The sequence below is a fragment of the Opisthocomus hoazin genome, chromosome 13 (genome assembly GCF_030867145.1).
Source record: "Opisthocomus hoazin isolate bOpiHoa1 chromosome 13, bOpiHoa1.hap1, whole genome shotgun sequence".
Lineage (NCBI taxonomy): Eukaryota > Metazoa > Chordata > Aves > Opisthocomiformes > Opisthocomidae > Opisthocomus > Opisthocomus hoazin.
In genome coordinates this window covers 14,811,810-14,831,548 of record NC_134426.1, presented here as the reverse complement: position 1 = coordinate 14,831,548, position 19,739 = coordinate 14,811,810, and the positions used below count along the sequence as shown (strand labels likewise).

Here is a 19,739-nt window from a genome sequence, read left to right as displayed (position 1 = left end):
CCCAGTCTGCCTTCTCCATGCCATTCAAGATTTGATAGGCTTTTGTAATATTCCTTGTGACATGTCTCATGGGAGCTATTATATATCTTTGATTGTATTTTTGCCCCTTGCTGAACCTTTTTTGGGTCTATAAAAAACACTTTTTTTGAGATTGGGAGACCAGAATTGCACATACCAATTAAAGTGTGGGTAGACAGGCAAAAAATTTATTTGTTGAGTGCCATGTTTGTGTTTTATGGTTTTCTTTAATAATTCCTGGAATTGCTTTGCTTTTTTTGCCTTCTCCCAAACACTGTGCCGATAGTTTAATGAAGGTGTGAATCAAAGCACAAAGTCTTGCTGAGCAATATTGATGAGTTGAGAGCACGTTTATATGTGAAGCTGAGGTTGCTTTTACCCAAGAGATAGATTGCTTTGTGTTTACCTGCATCTAATTTTATTTGCTGTTTTTATTGTCCAGTTGGTCTCATAAGGGTCTTCTGTGATTCCATGCAGTTTCCTGTTTGGTATCCTAAATAACCCTCTAGCATCAGCAAACTTTCAAGTTGCTAAAACTGATCTCTTGATCATAAGCAAGAAAACAAATGCACTGCTTGCTCTCGACTTCTGGAACCCAGTGGTTAATGGATTATGGTTTTGGAATTATTGAGCAAGAGACATTGTTTTGGAGTGCTCGTGCAGCTTGCAGGCTGAAGGTTTGAGCTGTGGACATTATAAATGTGGAGAACTCTGCCTCTTAGTGTGTAGCTTATTTCATATCCCAGATGTTAAGTTGTTGGTGCCTATGCTGTCTTGCCTGCAGAGACTTGGGAAGTTCTGAATCCGTATTTTACAGGGGGGTTGGAGAGGCTGTATTTCATAATCTTTTCTTCACAGTTCTGCCTTTTGGGACTGTAAGTGACCTAAAAATGTCATTCCCTAATTATTTGGGCAACAGTTGTCAACCTAAATACATCAAAACCAAAAAGCTTGTACAAATAGAGAGTGAAAGTGTACGGACTCCTTTGCTCTTAGATGTGAATATTTCTATTTTCCTTTGTATTCTGGGTATTTGATGTTTCAAAAATGCTTAGTATCCTCAGATTTGAGGCATCAGTTGTGTCTTTTTTTCTGAAACTCTTAAAAGGTAATTCTGAGGTTATTTATCATTTTCTTATTAAATCACAAATTTTTAATAGATAAAACTGCTTAATACCTTTTGATACTTTGTATTTTCAACCAAAGGCAAAAGGCTAATACCTTCTTTGCTGCTTAACCCTCTCTCACCTTACAGGCACAGGAAAGTGTTTTTTATACTCATGTAATTGAGCCTTACTTTTGTGACTGCGATATTAGCATAAATAGTCATATTAAATAGTGGGTGAGATTTAAATAATCGGAGTAAGAAACCATACCCCTCCCTTTTCAGTTTTCAGGTTTCTACAGAGTGTGTAAGAGTAACCCTGAAAGCATTTCATGTTGGCTGGGTGGATGTATCATATCAGTTTACAGTAAAGAGCAGAGCCATGCTATTGGGCAAAACACTTTTAAATTATTATTTATGGAGTTGTATGTGCAGTTGGTATAAAATACAGGACTGGTTTCACATGCCTCCACCAGAGCTCCTGAACAAGATTCCCTTTTGTTTCCTGTACTATGTGTGCTGTGGAAAGAGAGACGTCTGGGAAGGGATACAGGTTAGAGCGAATAGTTACATTTTAGTTTAGGAATGCAGTCTTTCTATCTGATATTTTGGGCTTGTTTTGGCTTTTTTCCATCCTGATTAATTTTATAATTGGTACTGTAGTGCTAGCATTAATCAAATGTTTTCCAGTAATGTCTTGTGTCTGTTGATAGATGAGTATTTCGTTTAATAGTGTGAAATGAGGGACCTTCAAAAGTTTCTCTTGACTGTCTCATGGAGTTAACAACTCTTAATTCCACTGCAACTTTTCAGTGGTAAGCTTCTACTTCATTCTTTTTTTATCATTTTTTTTTTCCTCTTCTTTTTTTGAGGTGGGAGGAACTGTGTGTAAAGGGAAGGAAGTCTTCAGTAATTTTTTCATTCTCCCTAGGGCAAAATATAAACTACGGTTTTATGTGCAGTATTTGCTTTTTAAAACAATAGTGAACTAATGGTTTAGCTCTCCTTTGATTTATTAGTGTTGTGCGTTAATCTTCAGAAAGCTTAATTTGACTAGTGAACATTTTATTTCTTATTTTAAAATTTAGTGTTTGGCAGAGACAAATTTATTGTTGGTTCTTAATACTGTGTCTTCCTAAGGAACATGTTGTTTGTCTTTGGAAGCATAAAGGTAGTGTTTATCTGTGATATCTGCCTTTTGAGAAACTGGGTGAAGTAGGGCTTTTTCCACTTACAATTCAACCATATTGATGTTTTCTGTTTTCGGTGCTGAAACCCCATCCTCTTTTTCCTTCCTGGAGAAGGCAGGAGGGGAGAAACTGGCACTGAGAGGTCATAAATTCGCTTTAAGAGCCTGAATGAGCAGCTGCTTTTAGAACCTGTAGTGCTAATTAATGTCTTGTCCTTATTTTAAGTTAAGTTGGACTCATTTGTATCTTGTTCTTAGTTTTAAACTATAATTACACTATCTTCTTTCAGTAAGAAAGTAACTACTAGGGCTTAGTTTCTCTGGAAGAAAAACAGGAACAGCAGTACCTAACCCTCCCTGTCCTCCAAGCATCTTTGAAATTTCTGTCTTGGAGTTTCAGTAAATCACAAATAGTGTTTTTCAGTGTCAAATTTATGGATATTTTTAAGTAATAATGTGATGAAATGTGAGCATTATACTTAATTACTTTGTTCAGTGTCACTTGTTTACCACTTTGCTGTGTGGTGGCTGTTTTGAAGCAAATACTGTTGCATGTTTTCAGGAACACTTCTAAAGCATGCATTTTTTTAAATAAGATCGATTATGGGTGAGAAACTTCACAGAGTCTTTTGTCACTGATGACCTCTGTGATATATTCGTAAGAGCATAAATGGTTTGTACTGCAAAAGCTAATATTAGCCTGTATTTCTTTTTGAGATTATACACCCGGTGGATTATGTTACTATATGACTTGCTATAATAAGCAGATCCCAGATGTATTGATCTTCTACTGTGCATGCAAGGATTGTGTGTGCAGTGTGTATCTGGCATGTTTATATGTCAGACTTGATGAATGTGCTCTGTAGATTTGATAAATGTGTACTGCAAATGGCCATTGCTGGGTGTCTGCAGGCCAGCTGGAGCTACCGCTTTACCTACATTGCCAGACAAGGTCATCAAGCTCCGCCCAAATTTATGATAGTCGTGTCATTGCCAGTACCCTAACCTTCATTATGACACTGGATTTCTAGCTGTATAAGCTGTCAAAAAGCTATGATTCTGACTTACTGGATTTGTTGCAAGAATGTAGTTTTTTCTTTGAGGTAATTTTTTAAATGCAGTCAGCTTCATGACAAGCTGCACACTGAAAATTCATATTTCTCAAGCATGCTGTGGGCAACTTTTTTGTGTAGTCTGTAGAAAAATATCATTCAATAGTAATGATGCCAGTTTTACTAAACAACTCTGTCCTCTTTGGTCTTTTCAGTTTTAATTTTCAATTGAATAAGATCAAAAGCACAAGTAAGCCTTCAACTTGTAAACATGAAAAAGGCAAGAAATGTTAGTGTGGCAACTCGGTCCTACTGGTAAATAGGTAGGGTCTGCTGCTGTGTCTGCTTCTGGAATCTAGTAGGCAGTTGCAACACTTAAAATTGTGTGTGTATAGCAAACATATTGCCTTCATGGGGCTTTTCTGGTTTGGGTTTTGGTTTTCTTAGGAGTGTCTCATTTCAAATTATCTCTCAGTTATTTAATCTTCTGTAAAGGCGTTCTGATTACTAGTAGCTGTATGGCAGGACCGGTGCATTTTTGACATTCTGATGATGAAACTGCAACAACAAACAAACTTTTCTGTGTCTGTTCACGCCAGCTTTCAGAGCTAAAGGGAATCTGGAAGCTATAAACATATAATTTTCAGTGTCTTAAAATTAAACTTCCTGTTGCTTCTGTTAACAGCACGTAGGGGTCTCAGGAGGCAAAACTCCTGGAGTTTTACTGACTTTTGTCAGTCAGACTTGAAATACACTTGTGTGCAGCTGAGGTGGTGATGGGGAAGGAGGAGTGTGTGTAAATGTGTGGTGTTAATTTTGTTAGCTGAAATTAATTAGTACTCCTGATCACTTTGTTTCTGTGTCGCACTTCTCATGCAATCATCAGCGTGCATTTTAAGAGATGGAGACAACTAGATGTGTTTCATGTTTCTGATCAGCTGCAGGATACTGGGCTCAGATAAACCTGATCACTTACTTCCACCCAGAATCTGTAAGACAGAAAGGGGAGTGGAAGTTTCCTCCTCTTAGTCGTCTATCTTGTGTCTTCTGACTCAGGGGAGATGAAGGAAACAGCTGCCAACTGTCTCAGTCTTGCAAGAGAGAAGATGATCCCGACGTGTCTAGTCTTTCTGGTAGTCCTTGCTTCAAATTATGGCTATCGGTTAGTCTGCCCTTTCTTTAGTTGTCTTCAAGAATTAGTAGTTTTTGTGATAACTGCATTGTTTGGGTCTGCTGCAGCTGCTCCCAGTTTGAGTAAAGTCAGTTTTGTTTTCCGGGGTTTTATTTATTTGCTCGTGATTGGAATGACAGTATTGACAGTTGTCTGCTTTCTGAGAAAGCTTGAAGGCAAGGTAAAGATGCTGAAGTTTCCTGACTGCGGACCATGGAACGCTGTGGGTTACTTCTGGTTTCATCTCGGAGATAATGCTCATGATCATATGACTAGTATTAAATTTTGTAAAATCCCAGGTGTTTATTAAAATGATTTTTAATAATAGTTTCAGGGAATCTGAATTTTTCAACTTCTTTTAACTTTTATGAAACACTTTTTTATTTGCAACTGCTGTTACTCTCTTGGTACTTTAGTTACCAAGATGGTGGTAATCTTTTTTCAGATCCAGTGTTGTTGGTAGTCAGGCTGTTGCCTGAATACTCCCACGGTGTTTTCCTTCCCACAGTTAGAAATAAAGAACATTGCTGCCCTAATAAGCCTTTCTTTTGCTAGCTAACGAGTGAACTCGGCAACATGGGTCACTTATAAAATATCCTTGGTTCAGTGCCATTTGTGGAAAGAGAACTGAAAAAAAAAAAAAAGATTTGGAGTGGAGCTGGAGGAATTGCTTAGTTCATGGTAAAAATTCCTTTTTTAAAAAAGCAAATAGCATTGGTCGGTCACATGTGTTCTGTTTGTGGTCTTTACTGCTGTTCTGGACTTCTGGTCTTAAATAGAGCCTCTTTTAAAAAGACATTGCTTTTCATTTGTATTTTATATTTAAAATTTCTTTCTTTCTACTTGTAGATTTGTTTGTAAATGCATCATAAACAGACAGCCCAGAATGAAGAAAGCAAGCAGGAGTGTTGGCTCAGTGCCCAAAGTGCCTGGAGTAAATAAAACTCAAGCAACTGAGAAAGCCAAACCAGAAAACGGCTCCTCAGTGTCTGCAGTAACAAAACTCTCCAAAACCGGGACAGCAGCATCTCTTTTGAAGGTAATAACCAACAGTACACTCTGATTATTTGTTTTTCACAATAAAGCTTTAAAAAGAGTAGAATTCTAAGGTGTGTCTTTAACGCAGCTTAGACTAAAGGTTTGTTGTAGGGGTAACTGAAGGGAGTTTGCATAGTTACACAGCACTGGGCAGGGTGACTGGACCTTGTGTGGCATTCGTGTGGTATTTTTCATACCACAATGTGTGATGTGCTGGAAAGCGGTGTAGTTTGCAGAACTTGGCTGTTCTGCAAAAGGAGCAGAGTGGAAGTTGGATTCTGATGAATGTTATTAGTAGTGTCGTGTCATGCTTCAATGGTGTGTCAGTGACTGATGGGATTTGATAGGAGTTATTTACTAATTCTGAAAAAAGAACTAATGAGGTTATCTAACATGAGAAACTTTTTGATATCAGTGATCCGTGTCAGGTCAGTGCAGCTGCATTCTTCTAGTTGTGTTGGCCTTCGCTTTGTGTGAAGTACTGCTTGAGCTGAATTTTCACAAGTTGACTCTTGCTCCTGTAACAAGTTCAAAGGTAGAAGTTTTCTCTTATATTAGCAAAACAGGGCAGTAGATGTAGGAGCATATTGTTTTCAACAACCAAGAAAATTAAGACATACCAAGGTGTGCTGGTGTGGAGTTTTCACCTGGGAGTGAACACATCTGGGTTGGATGGATGGTATGAGCCTGCCTGGTTTGCCTCCCTCTCCTGGCGTGGAAGCATGGCTGGACCCACCTCTCTTGCCTTTCTGCTGCCCAATATGGAGAGCTGGGGCACTGCCGCTGCCCTGGGGCAAGTGAACAGACCAAGGAAAAGAACTGATGTCTGCAACTGGGACCTAAACCACTGTCACCTGCAAAAAGCCAGATAAGCCATTTAAAAAACTGGCAAATAAAGACCTGAAATTAAAGAAGTGAGAAGGGTTGATATCTCTCTGCAATAGCTATGCAGGATTACTGAAGTCAAAAGGTGTTGTCGTTGCTCTCTTTTCTTCTTGCTTTTCTTTTATGGAAGAATGATTAATACTTTTGCTGATGAACTTGCAAGCCAGGTTTCAGCTAGATTTTCTCCCAGTGCTCCCCCCTTTCCTCTGCCACCCAGTGTATCTTGCAGTTTTCTTAAGTTATCTTTTGATGCTGTTGACGCTACTTATTTTGTATTTCTAGAAACCTCTCAAAGAATATGGAAACAGGAGTCCTTTGTAGTTTACTTATCAAGTTTCTGATGTCATACCCTCTCAGTGAGATAAAGAAGAGGGATGATCTAACATTGAAGAAATTTTACCCAGTATACTAGCACAATTTTACTTATATTAGTAACACTTCTGGCTATGTTTGGGTGTAGGATTAGAATTTATGACAATTGTATGTTTGAGGTGGAATTAAAATTTTTCTCTTAATTACTAGAGACTTAGCTTTATGTTACAGCCAGGCTTACTCATCCAGTTGGATGTCTTGTTAAGCTGCTGTTGTGCCAAATTTGTGACTTAATAATAATGACGACTCTAACCTTCTTTGAGTGTTCCATATTTATACAAGAAGGTTAGTTGTTTGTAATTTTTTGACTTACTGGCAAATCACGTTTATAATTAATGGCTTGAAAGAACTATCAATAACAAATTGTATTATTTTAAAAATAATTTTTTCTATAGTTTTATATTTTATCTTGTTGATTAAGCATTTGGCACATTGTTTTCCTCGTAGTGGTTGTAGGATCTTCTCTTAGACTTGGTGAATTGATGTGTGTATTATGAATTAAATTTAATATTCCTTGACCAAAAAAAAGCCCCAAAACCTGACATTAAGTACTAATTTTGTTGTTTACTAATTTTGTTAAGCAACAGCTTACTAATCTGTTTGGTCTCCAAAGCAAGTGTGCGTATAGATACAGAAAACTTTGAGTTGGCTATTGAATGAAAGGCCACTATTGAGGAGTAGGAAAACACACAGTGCTATACCAATCTTTTTTCAGTCAGTAATAATTTTTTTAATCTGGTTTTTTTCCTATCTCCTTCATGATATAACCATAGGCTGGCGTTCAGCGTTGTGTGGGCTTTTTTCACTATGCATTGTTCTATAGATTTGTCCTTTTTTGTGGAGTTTTCCAAGCGTGCAGACAATGGAAGCACAGGAAGAAACTGTGAGACCCACCCTTCTGTACAGCTGAACGCTGTTCCAGGAGTTGGTTGTCAGTCTGCTTCGGAATGCCTTTTTGTTAATTTTTTGTAGGTTTTTGGCTCCCACTTTGCCCAGGACTGTTGTAAATATTCAGCAACCCATCACTCCACACATGTTATTACAGCAGCAGGTTAACTGCTAGCCACTTCTAGTTTTTAATCTGTCGAAAAATAATCTGCAAATAACAGTGTATTCTTATTTTTAAGATTATTATTTTCTGACTTCTTTAACTAATGAGCTTGTGATCATGCTAACACTCACAACTGTAATTAGATGGCAGCTGTACATAGTACAAATGAACTGCAAAATGCAATGTCCCTGAAAAGCCAGGACTTGGACACCAATATTTGAATACTATAAATTAGAATGTGTTTTCAGTGTTCATGTGTCTAGGCTTCAGTATCCGGTTTGCAAAACGCAATAACTTAATTACAGGTTGTTATGAAGTTTCATGTTTGAAGCACTCCAATGCAGCAACAGCAAGCATCAGAGAAAATCCCAGGCAGGAATAATTAGCTGTATGTGCATATAAAGGGATTTGAATGAGGTGCAGTAAATAGGATACACATGTTTAGAAACTAAGATGAAATAGATTGTAGAGGTGATCATTCAAGTTTCATTGCACTGAAAGAAAGGTGGGGGAAACAGAATATGACTTGTATAATTATAAAGCGGTTTTTTTCATAGAAAATGAAAATAGGTCTGGATGAGCATTTCTAATTATGATATTTTCTATTTTTTTTGTATTTTAATGTAGGGTTTTTGATGCTAAGCAGGATTGCACTGTTTTCAGTAAATGGGAGAAACTACTTTCTTGAGCAAAAAGCTCTTTAACAAACATATGACATTGATTCTGCTTCCATTAAAAATATACGCTACCAAAATACTTTGATTTTTAGTCAAGATTTGTTCCATTGTGGAGCATGAAGAGAGCTGCTGGTTTGTAATTTTCCCAAAGCTTTGCTAAATAGTTTTCTTTGCCAAGAGTATAGCGTTACAGTTTTTGAGAAACTGTTTACTAATTGGCTGCAGAGGAGGTAGTGCCTTCCAACCTAGGCTAGAGATAGTTTATGGGTAAGTCAGAAGAAGAATGGCTGTCTTAAATTCCCTTATTCAGCAAGGCCTGGAGGTGACTAATGTCAGAAAGTGTGTATTTTACTTAGCTCTTTTTTTTTCTTAAAGCTGAGTCACATTTTGACCTATTTGGCTTGATAACGTGTACTTGGAATGTCTAAAAGCTAAATCTGATTTCCCCACTCTTTCGACAAGGTAAAACTGGTGACAGCAAATAGTCTGTTTGAACTATCACGTTTGCCGACTGATTGGCAGATTCAGTAGCAACAGCAAAACAGAAAATCACTGTTTTTAATACTTTGGTTTAAGTGACAGTTGCATCACAAGGTTGTTTCCCTCTCCCTCTACTCCCGTGCCCACAAAATTAGTTTTGATTAGCTATGAAATCTGATCAGGTTACAGGTTAACGGAAGATTGTCGTACAGTAGTAGTTTGTGCTCGACTCTTCCTCCCCCTGCACAAGTAGTGTGGGCTTTGCCGAGTTTGTAGCCCCCCAACATTTTTATTTTCCCGTTGGTACTTGGATGGCATCTGCTGTTTTGCATGGCTGTGACATAGCAGATCAAGGAGCAGATCTGGCTCCTGGGAGGAAGGAGCCCTTTGAAGAGGCTTCCGTTTACACAGCACAGTGTGTGAGCGCACGGAGAAGAGTGGGATAGAACAACAGTGGCTTTTTCTTAGCAGAAAAGCCAGCTTATATGCACATCAAACCAGAGCCTAAGAATAATGTATTTTCTTCCAGACTTTTTTAAACCTTTTTAGAAGGCTATACATGATTCAATAAAAACATTCTTCTCCTAGAGGATTTTACCCTATCAAATACCTGTTTCTATCTGTAAATTATCTGTATTTCTGACAACTGCACGCAGAACAAATATGTTCCCCTCCCAAGCTCCCTTCTGTTTTGTAGCTGCTCTTTGTACTTAGCACAAAATCCCATCCGTGTCCTTTCTACAATATTGTGATCAGTGTTCCTGACTGTTCTGAAATTCGCAGTTGCAAAAAGAAACTGTATGAAATAGTGAGATGCAATTTTTTTTTTTAATTAAGCAAGTGTACCTTCATTCTTAATGTGTAGAATCGTAATGCCTGGCATATAGTTTTTAATATGAATATGTATGGGAGCTAGAGATTATAAACCTGCAGAATTTGAGAGTCATGATGTAAAGCAACTGGTTAAGTCCTAAGCACTACCTTTCCAGCTAGGATATTGGTTGAGACTTCAAATGTTATCCATCTGAATAATACAGTTACTTAAGTAATGCTGCTAACACAGCAGTTTTCTTTTAATTTTTCTTGTCATTACAAAGGGAAGAGTGTTTAGCATATTTTGATTGTTTCTCCATTTGAAAAATTGCATTTTAAAGAGTTGTGAAGTCTGCCAGTTAGTACTGAAGAGCTTAGTATTTCTGGAGTTTGCTTTATTCTGAAAGATGTATTCTCTGTTTGGGAATCCAGTTCTTAAGACTTGTGTGCTTACTGCCTTGTCACATTCCAGTCAGCTTCTGTGACTAACGGTAGTTTCAGGAATGATCATACAAGGTCAAAAAAGAAGTCAAACAAATATCCCATCTCTGAGAGTGCATAGTAAAGAGCATGAAAACAAGGCAAGGATATATGGTGAGGGTGGCTCCCCCCCCCAGCCCCCGAATACTGTCTTAGTCTCTAGTGATTTGTGGCTTAGTATTTTGAGCTAGAAAGGGTATTTTATTAATGTTGGATTGATATTTGTTGTTTAGTTTGGTCTTTTTGTCGTGAACTTGTCCACCAGAAAACGCTTGATCGTATTCTATTAAAAGACATTATACTAGTTTCCTAGTAGTCGGTGGTTTAATTATCGAAGAATTGTCTTCATTTTTATGCTTAAGCATACTTTCCGTCAAAACTGAGAAGTATTGAAACATTAATCATGTTTCGTGGGAGAGAGAAGACTTGGTTTCTGTGGTCAACCGTATGTAAGGAGTTGAAGTTCAGTTTCAGCTTACTAGCTCTGCACAGTGCAGTGCAATTATACTTTTCAACATTCTTGCATAGACACATGACTAGTCAAGTATGTACTTAAACTGATGGAATCTTTAACAGAAGAAATGTTGGCTATGCAGACTTCTCAGCCAGCTGTCTTAAAGCTGCTTCTTCCCTTTCTTTCAGACTAAGAGTAATGATGACCTCTTAGCAGGGATGGCTGGTGGCGGTGGAGTGACAATAACCAATGGTGTCAAGGCAAAGAAGAGCACTTGTGTATCAACAGCATCTTCAACTTCAGGGACAACCATGAACAGTCTGGAAAATAAACCCAAAACTATTGCAGGTAAATTGATATATTAATCCTTAAAAATGGTGGCTGGGTAGCTTTTTATTTTCCTATTACGTATTAAGGATCCAGGCTGCCTAATGAAGTGGTCAGTAAGACTGTGATCAGATCAAACACCTCCTGTGCTCTTTTCCTTTTTTTTAATAATGTAACTGCCTTTTTGGAGGGAGTTCGTTTGAATATCTTCAGTACTGATTATGCAACAATTATATAAATCTAGATAATGTAATTAATCTAGAGAATCATAGATTTGTCTAAAAAAAAATCCATGCCCCAAGCACAGTATCTTTAAGATGTGATAACTTGTTGCAGTCAACATTTTGGACATTCCGTATTATTTAATAGAAATAAAGTAAGAGAGCTTTCAGAAACTGTTCAGAAAAGTGAAATTTAGTGTGTTATCGGTATGGATGGAAATGTCTTTTGCCTTCCATTGCTATGTTTTGGATTCAGTAATGCTTGCAAAGCTGTAAAGCATCTGGAAATAAAGCAGTAATAATCTATCGTCATCTTTATGGAATGAGATGAAAATACAAAAAACTTAACTTTCATTTTGCAGAATTATAATATGCAATTCATCACGTAAAAGCTTGCATTCAATTCTGCTGAAAAGACAATTTTTTGAACTTGTAGGAATAGCACTGCTCCAGTTTTTGTACAATTATCAGAAGCTGTTGATGACAGAAAAAAGAAACTTGCAAATGTTAAACTTTAAGGTCTAACTCATTTTCAAAATACTGGTGAAGCCTAGCAATTGGTAAAGCATGTATCAATTAAAATATAACTGCACTGATTCATGATTAAGGTTGTACAAATGTTTAAATGTATTTTATGAAATGTGTTTACCGTTGTGATTCAGACAATCAACCAGTGTATTGCTGATATAAAATATGCAGTCTTCTGTTACAGATACTGTATTTTAAATTAATGTTCCTAACTTTCAAAAAACATATAGGTACAAGTTCCACAACTAAGCGTAGCGCTTCATCTGGAAATAAAGAGTCAAGCTCTTCTAGAGAAAGAATACGCGATCGTTCTCGTTTAAGCCAGAGCAAAAAGCTGCCTTTGACTGGACAGGGGACCAATGATACGGTACTGGCAAAACGCTCCCGTAGTCGCACCAATCCAGAATCAGATATTCGAATGAGCAAGTCCAAATCGGACAATCAAATCAGTGACAAAGCTGCACTGGAAGCAAAGGTGAATGATCTTTTGACATTAGCAAAAACTAAAGATGTGGAAATCTTGCATCTGAGGAATGAATTAAGGGATATGCGTGCTCAGCTGGGACTGAACGAAGATCAGCTTGAAGGTGATGAAAAATCTGAAGAAAAAGAGGCCATTGTTGTTCATCAGCCAACTGATGTAGAGTCTACATTGCTACAGTTACAGGAGCAAAACACTGCCATCCGAGAAGAGCTCAACCAGCTGAAGAATGAGAATCGAATGTTAAAAGACAGACTAAATGCATTAGGCTTTTCTCTGGAACAAAGGCTGGACAACTCTGAAAAACTCTTTGGCTATCAGTCTTTGAGTCCAGAGATTACAGCAGGCAACCACAGTGATGGTGGGGGTACTCTGACGTCTTCAGTGGAAGGTTCTGCTCCTGGATCAATGGAAGACTTGTTAAGTCAGGATGAAAACACTTTGATGGACAACCAACATAGTAATTCCATGGATAATTTAGACAGTGAGTGCAGTGAAGTTTATCAGCCACTGACATCAAGCGATGATGCCTTAGATGCTCCATCGTCTTCAGAGTCTGAAGGTGTACCAAGTATAGAAAGATCTAGGAAGGGAAGCAGTGGCAACGCAAGCGAGGTGTCCGTAGCTTGTCTGACAGAACGGATACATCAGATGGAAGAGAATCAACACAGTACGGCCGAAGAGCTCCAAGCCACACTTCAAGAGCTTGCAGATTTGCAACAAATAACACAAGAGCTAAACAGCGAAAACGAAAGACTTGGAGAGGAAAAAGTAATCCTTATGGAGTCTTTGTGCCAGCAAAGTGACAAGTTAGAACACTTCAGTCGTCAGATCGAGTATTTTCGGTCCCTGTTAGACGAACACCATATTTCATATGTAATTGATGAAGATATGAAAAGTGGTCGCTACATGGAATTAGAGCAGCGTTATATGGACCTTGCAGAGAATGCTCGGTTTGAGCGAGAGCAGCTCTTAGGTGTTCAGCAGCATTTGAGCAACACTTTGAAGATGGCAGAACAAGACAACAAGGAGGCCCAAGAAATGATAGGGGCATTAAAAGAACGAAATCACCACATGGAACGGATTATTGAGTCGGAGCAGAAAAGCAAAACAGCGATAGCGTCTACCTTAGAGGAGTACAAAGCCACAGTAGCCAGTGACCAGATTGAGATGAACAGGCTGAAAGCTCAGTTAGAGCATGAAAAGCAGAAAGTGGCTGAGTTGTATTCTATACACAACTCTGGAGATAAATCAGATATACAAGATTTGCTGGAGAGTGTCAGGCTGGATAAAGAAAAAGCAGAGACATTGGCCAGTAGTCTGCAAGAAGAGCTGGCACACACTCGCAATGATGCCAATCGATTGCAAGATGCCATTGCTAAGGTAGTGTTTAAAACAAACTGTTGCATTTTGACATCCCATGTATGCCATGACTTCCTGTTGGTCACTGTAGTTCATTTAGAAGTAAAGGATCAATTATGAGGTTAATTAGATTGCAGTAGTGTTAGGATTGATTACTTTCTCTTAACTTTTGTTATGAAAATGTTGGAGGCCTTTTAAAAAAAAAAATACATGGATACATTCAGCCACAGGTTACCTATCATGTTACTTTAAAATTGCTGGTGTTTAAACTCCACAACTTATTTCAAGGGCCAGACTTAAACAGTGTTTAAGATACTATATGATTTTTGTGCTAAATTTAGTTTATTAATTTAGTGCCAAACTGGTGGAAGAGGGATATCACTGAGAATGTCCTGGGAGTTAAAGTTTGAGGTGATAACTCAGCTGTTGAAGACTTGTAGAACCTTTCACAGGTGTTAAGAGAATATTTTCAAGTTTCAGCTTATTCAGGTTGGTTCAGTTATCTTAGAATAAATTTATGATAAAGAAAGCAGAAAAGTGTCTTCTTTCTCCACTCAAGAAAATACTAATTTTGAGATAGACTGAGATTTGACCAAATTTAATGTACTGAATACATAATTTAGTTTTAAATGAAACAAAATTTTTTGTAACCTTTTAAACAATTATTATTAAATATGGCAGATACACATAGGTTTTTTACTAATGATCCATCCAGGAGCAGCTTGTGTGTTGACTGGGTTTTGGATTGAAATGTGCATTTCTAGTTCTAGAACAGCTGTATTGACTTAAATATAACTGATTTGTCTAGTAAAAGCATTTACCTTAATTTAATATAAGAATAATAAAATTTATTTAAGAACTATAAGTATGCATTTAAAGGTGTATCTTCCTGATGAGTAAATTTATGCCAAATTTAGTGTCTGAATTATATATTAGTTGCAAATCAGCATGTTAGTTATGATGACCAGCCAGTTAGAATCAACCTTAATTTGGGGGGGAGAGGGGGAGGGAATTAATAGTTATTCAGTAGCGCCATTAAAATAAAAAATACTGAAACAGATGCTTTAAAGCAGGATATTTTGTCTATTAAAATCGGTGCTTGACTGTGTTGACGCACCCCAAGCCATGACCTAATTTCTCTTGTTTTTCTGATGCCCTATTTTTGCTGTTGGGTTAACGTTACTGTGCCTCTGATCCCAGCTTCTTACTTACGTTGCAGTTTCATGAGGCAGGATAAAATAGCCTTGCTGCTCCTGAAAGGGAGAAGTCTACTACTTCTTCCTTCCCTTGGTACTTTTGGGGGTTTTGGGTTTTTTGTTTGTTTTTTTTAATTCAGTTCAATAGCTTGTAAGACTCCTCTGGGAACTACTTCAACGCACTAACACATCTCACACACAAATGTGAATCCTGCTACTTGGTCAAGGAAATGAGTCATCTCACAGATCCACCAAGCACTGAAATTGATGCACAGAGGAGAGCAGGCTTTTTTTTTTGGCAAGAGAAAGAAAGGGTAAAGAGTTTCCCCCACCACCTCCCCCTTTTATCACGGCAGCCAGATGTTAAATTGGATCAGCTGCTCATGAAATCACAGCCTTGGTACTATGGTATTGTTGCTTCACTAGAATACAAGATACTGCTGTTAGAGTAGCTGGGGAATGCTCATATATTCAGCATGGAATAAAAGAGCTTAACTCTGGCTCAGGAAAATAGTTGCACTAAAACAATGCACTTTTAAAGGCTTATGCGTGACTTCTTGTCCCATACTTTTTTATGGTTACAGAAATATATTGTAAGTATGGTAGTTGTGAAACTGTAAGTGTGTTTGAAAATGCAGCCAGCTTTGTTATGATAAAATATGTTTTTTTTCAGGTTGAAGATGAATACAGAGTGTTCCAAGAAGAAGCCAAGAAACAAATTGAAGATCTCAATGTGACTCTAGAAAAACTTCGGACAGAACTGGATGAAAAAGAGACTGAGAGAAGTGACATGAAAGAAACTATCTTTGAGTTGGAGGATGAAGTGGAGCAGCATCGTGCTGTGAAGCTTCATGACAATCTGATCATATCTGATTTGGAGAGTAAGTATTACGAGTTTCTCTTGTGAGAGAAATGATAATTTAGGAACAGCTGAAGTAGAATGCCGTAATAGTGAAAATATGTCCCTCGTATGTTTGAATTCCAGTCAGACTGGGCTTTGCAGAACCCTTATACACTAGGGGGGAAAAAAAAATCAAGTTGGCTTTGCTTTTCCAGTTCTGGTAGTAGTTGGTGTGAGAATGAAAACCTGTGAATTGAGAATAAATATCACATCTGATAATGTTGTTTTCAAGTTGTTTTTCAAGGTAGAAGAACATGTAATTACAGGCATAATAATAGTGTGCTCCGTGTGCATTTTGGAGACTGGATGATTGATTTTAGTGGTTTGGTGCTGCTTTTTTTTAAGAATTATCTCTCTTTCAAGTGCCCTGGTTTTAGGAGTTATCAAGTAGCCTGAGAATGTGTATAGTTAATGATTTCTCCCACCTGAGGAAAGGTGTTTTTAGTGGAGGAACGGGTGAATGAAGGCCCTGAAAGTTAAAATGTTAGAGCTGACTTGGCCATGTGGATGTGTTATATATTTCTTTCTGTGTAGATTTGCTGAAGTCATGAAACTGATCTGTGAACAAGAAAATGAATCCAACAAACTTCAAGCAAGTTAAAATAAAACTTTAACTGTTAATTCTTGCCACTGTACAAGGAATTATTTGGGCTTGTAATGAAATTCCTGTTTACTGTATACTTGTCTAGCTCTCTGTGCCTTAGTTCCCTCTGATCTCCAAGACCTGCTCAGACATTCCTACCTCAGGCTGGAATTCTGCAATTAGTCTCCATCTAAATAAAAACTTGGGCAACTGTACCCTGGCAAGCTGTATTTGCACAGTGCTGCTTACAGAATTCAAATATCTGCTATTCTTCTGTGGTATACAAAGACTAAACAAGATAGCAAAAAAACCAAAGCGTGATCCCTTTTAACAGCAAGGGAAATATTCATAGAAGGGTTTTTAAATTGGTCTGCTATCAAGAAAAGGTAGTGCCTTATGCAAAACAAATTGTTTATTCAACTGGAGCTCAGTATCTTCAGACATGCGGCTGTCAGCTTTGTTTGCCTAAGCAACCCTTCTTTATCTTGAAAGACAATCACTGTTTCTGTTTACAAAATTGCTTTAGGTTTTTATTCTGCAGTGTTTTTTTTAACTCTGTTCCAAAACCAAAGACATATATTTGCTTGGGAGCAGGAACTGAGGCACATGGTCGGTGGCTCTGACTTTGTTCCTGAAGTAATTCTGTAGCAAAGTCTGAAAAAGGTTGAACACTTTTCTACTTGCATTGTTTTTTCCGTTATCTGAAATACATTCGTACAGAAACCAGCACTGCAGTCAAGTAAACATTTAAGTATCTGTCTAATAAGCCCTGGTTACAAGGCAGCTCTAATGTTTAGATGTTTCTGCTTTGGGGGTACAAGACAGCTATCAGATGTTTGACTTAAACTGGTAAAAATTCAGGCAGAAATTTTCAGTAAAAATTCTGACAGTCTTTGTCACTCATCGCTCTTGAAATAGTTTGGAAAATTGAACTGTAATAGCTGATGGCCTGGTGTGATCCTTTACGGAAGAAAATCAGTATGTTATAGGCAGGAAGGAGAGTGGCATCTAGTGGCAGTAAGAAGGGACGGCACCCGAAAAATAGTATAAACGTCAATATTTTTCTCTGACCGCTTTAAAACGCTGTTCGTTGTGGGTTCATAGTTAAACCTCGTGCAGGAGTTTCTTGGTGGTAGCCTCTAAGCAGTGACAGCAAAGAACAGCATCTCAGAAAATCCAGGACTTGGAGGTGCTACATACAACATGTGGAAGACAGAATTTTAATAATTTGTGTTAAAAGTGACAGCAAAGCACATCTTAGTAGTAGTAGTAAGTTATCGTATGCTGATCAGACTTGGGCAGTTCTGGCATTCTGTCAGCCAAATGTATAGTGCTTGTGCTTTTAAATGTCGAGAATTTAGTGTAGGTTTAGGTATTATAAAGCACTAGTTAGAGGGGTGGTGGTTTTTTCAGCCTAAATAACCAAGCGTAATAAAGATTCTTAAAAGTATTTTTTAATGAACTTTTAGATTTTAAACTGTGAGGAAATCTAATCCGCCCCTTAAGGAGAAATTTAGTCAAACAGCAGAGTTACAGAGTAAATGAAAGTGATGGCAAGACAACTGATAAATGAGAAGTGATAAGTGATGGAAAATTATCACTTAAAGAATTCACAAAAGAGAGACTTACAGTTGGGAGAAAGATGCTTCATAGATGAGGTAGCGAGTGTTCATTCAGTTTAATGATTAATCAACACTAAGTAGTAATGTGAGATGCTCTAGTACTGGTACTTGGGGCACACTTCATTGTGGCCTTTCCAAGCACCAAACCCAAGCATAACGAACATATAATGAAACATTTCTCACACTAGTCTGAATATTGAACTGACACACTTTCGTTGTTAATATCTTTGCCTGCAAGAACTGGGATCTCTCTGATGTGGACACTAGGATGTCAATTGCGTCGGTTAAAAACCTACAGGCTGTTCCCGACCTCCATGCAGATGCAGCAGGAACTGTGGTCGGTGGCAGCTGAACTCGTTACTGGTAGGATGAGGAGTTTTAAGCGTAGTGCTTCTGTATTGGATCTAAAAAGTCTAAGAAATATTAAAATAACCTGTATGTTTTATGTCCTCCCTTGCGCGCTGAGATGAAACAAGCTGCAGTCGCGATCAGTCTGTGGGTATGGGAGTGGAGGTGAGGGAGGGGGAGCCGGCAGGGGCACGGGCCCTGTACTAGATGGCATCTCCACTGGTTTCCATTGCCAGCTCTGAAAAACTTTCAGTAGTCAGCTAGCCACGCTGTCACGTTACTCATCTTCGATGACTAAGAGGAAGAAAGAAACTTATTATTCTTCCAAGCAGTTAAGAAGAGTTTGTGGGGAAGTTTTTTCAGAGAACATTGTCTCCTGATTTGCAGAAAATTTATACTTTTATTATTACTTTTATTAGTTGTCAGATGTTTCTTCTGAAGCCTGGAAAGACTTGCTCTGTTCACTTAGCACAAGGCATAGGTGCTAAACCTATCAGTTCTCTTAGCCCATAACTGTTTAAGTCAGTAAATTTTTTTGGACAAGGGTAGGTGAGCAAGAAGGTTGATACATATAATGTCCAGTGAATAAATAGTTCTTATGGAGCTGACAGTGTTAGTTTTTAATTCTGCTATATCTCATTTTGAAAAGGATCTGAACAGCAATTGTGAAGCTGAATTTTTATGTTACTATATTTAGGCCTTTTCCAGTCAGTTGGATGTTAGTTTTCTAATTACTAGTACTTTTTTTTTTTTTTCTGTTGGACCCTTAAAAAAATTCAGCTTTCTTGCTGTATAGACCTGTTGTCTGACAGTGAGCTGAAAAGCAAGACTGATATGCAAATTTCGTGAGCTTTGGTATATTTGTAATTAGTGCATCTTCATTATATAAGGAAGCTATAATTCTTACGTTAACTGTAATGTGGGCACTACTCTGTGGATGTGATTATACTGGGATAGAAATTTCAGTGCTAAAAATTTAAATGCTATCCTAGTGTAAGGCAAACCAATGTAACTAGTACAAAAACTGCAAGAATGCCCATTATGGATTTGCCTGTGTCAGGATTATTTGATTTAGTGTTGCTTATCAGGAATTGTAATGTCATGTTTTGAAACTACTATGCATATCTGAATATTGTCTTTTTTTCCTTTCCACCCCCCTTTTTTTTTCCCAGATACTATTGAAGTTAAACAATTGAATGTTGATGCACATTTTTATTTCACAGTAAAAAATTCTAACTGCTAGTTATAACTAGTAAGAGTTACAGATACACAATACAGTGATAGTTTTTCTCAGGCAGCCTTACAGAATTCAGATGATATCTTAGCTTCTTCCCCCCACCTCCAGCCCTAGTTGTAATGTTTTTCTTTGCCATTTGTAGTGTGCA

General features: G+C 37.8%; 1 protein-coding gene across 1 annotated transcript in view; it reads left to right on the top strand.

The window, feature by feature from the left end:
- The window catches only part of SPECC1L (sperm antigen with calponin homology and coiled-coil domains 1 like), a 71,531-nt gene that overhangs the window by 9,789 nt on the left and 42,003 nt on the right, over nt 1-19,739 (top strand). Inside the window, exons 2-5 of the mRNA XM_075434276.1 lie at nt 5,385-5,574; nt 10,974-11,133; nt 12,092-13,725; nt 15,574-15,781. Coding sequence (XP_075290391.1) covers nt 5,422-5,574; nt 10,974-11,133; nt 12,092-13,725; nt 15,574-15,781 — 2,155 coding nt within the window. The 5' untranslated portion in view covers nt 5,385-5,421. The remainder of the gene's footprint in view (nt 1-5,384; nt 5,575-10,973; nt 11,134-12,091; nt 13,726-15,573; nt 15,782-19,739) is intronic.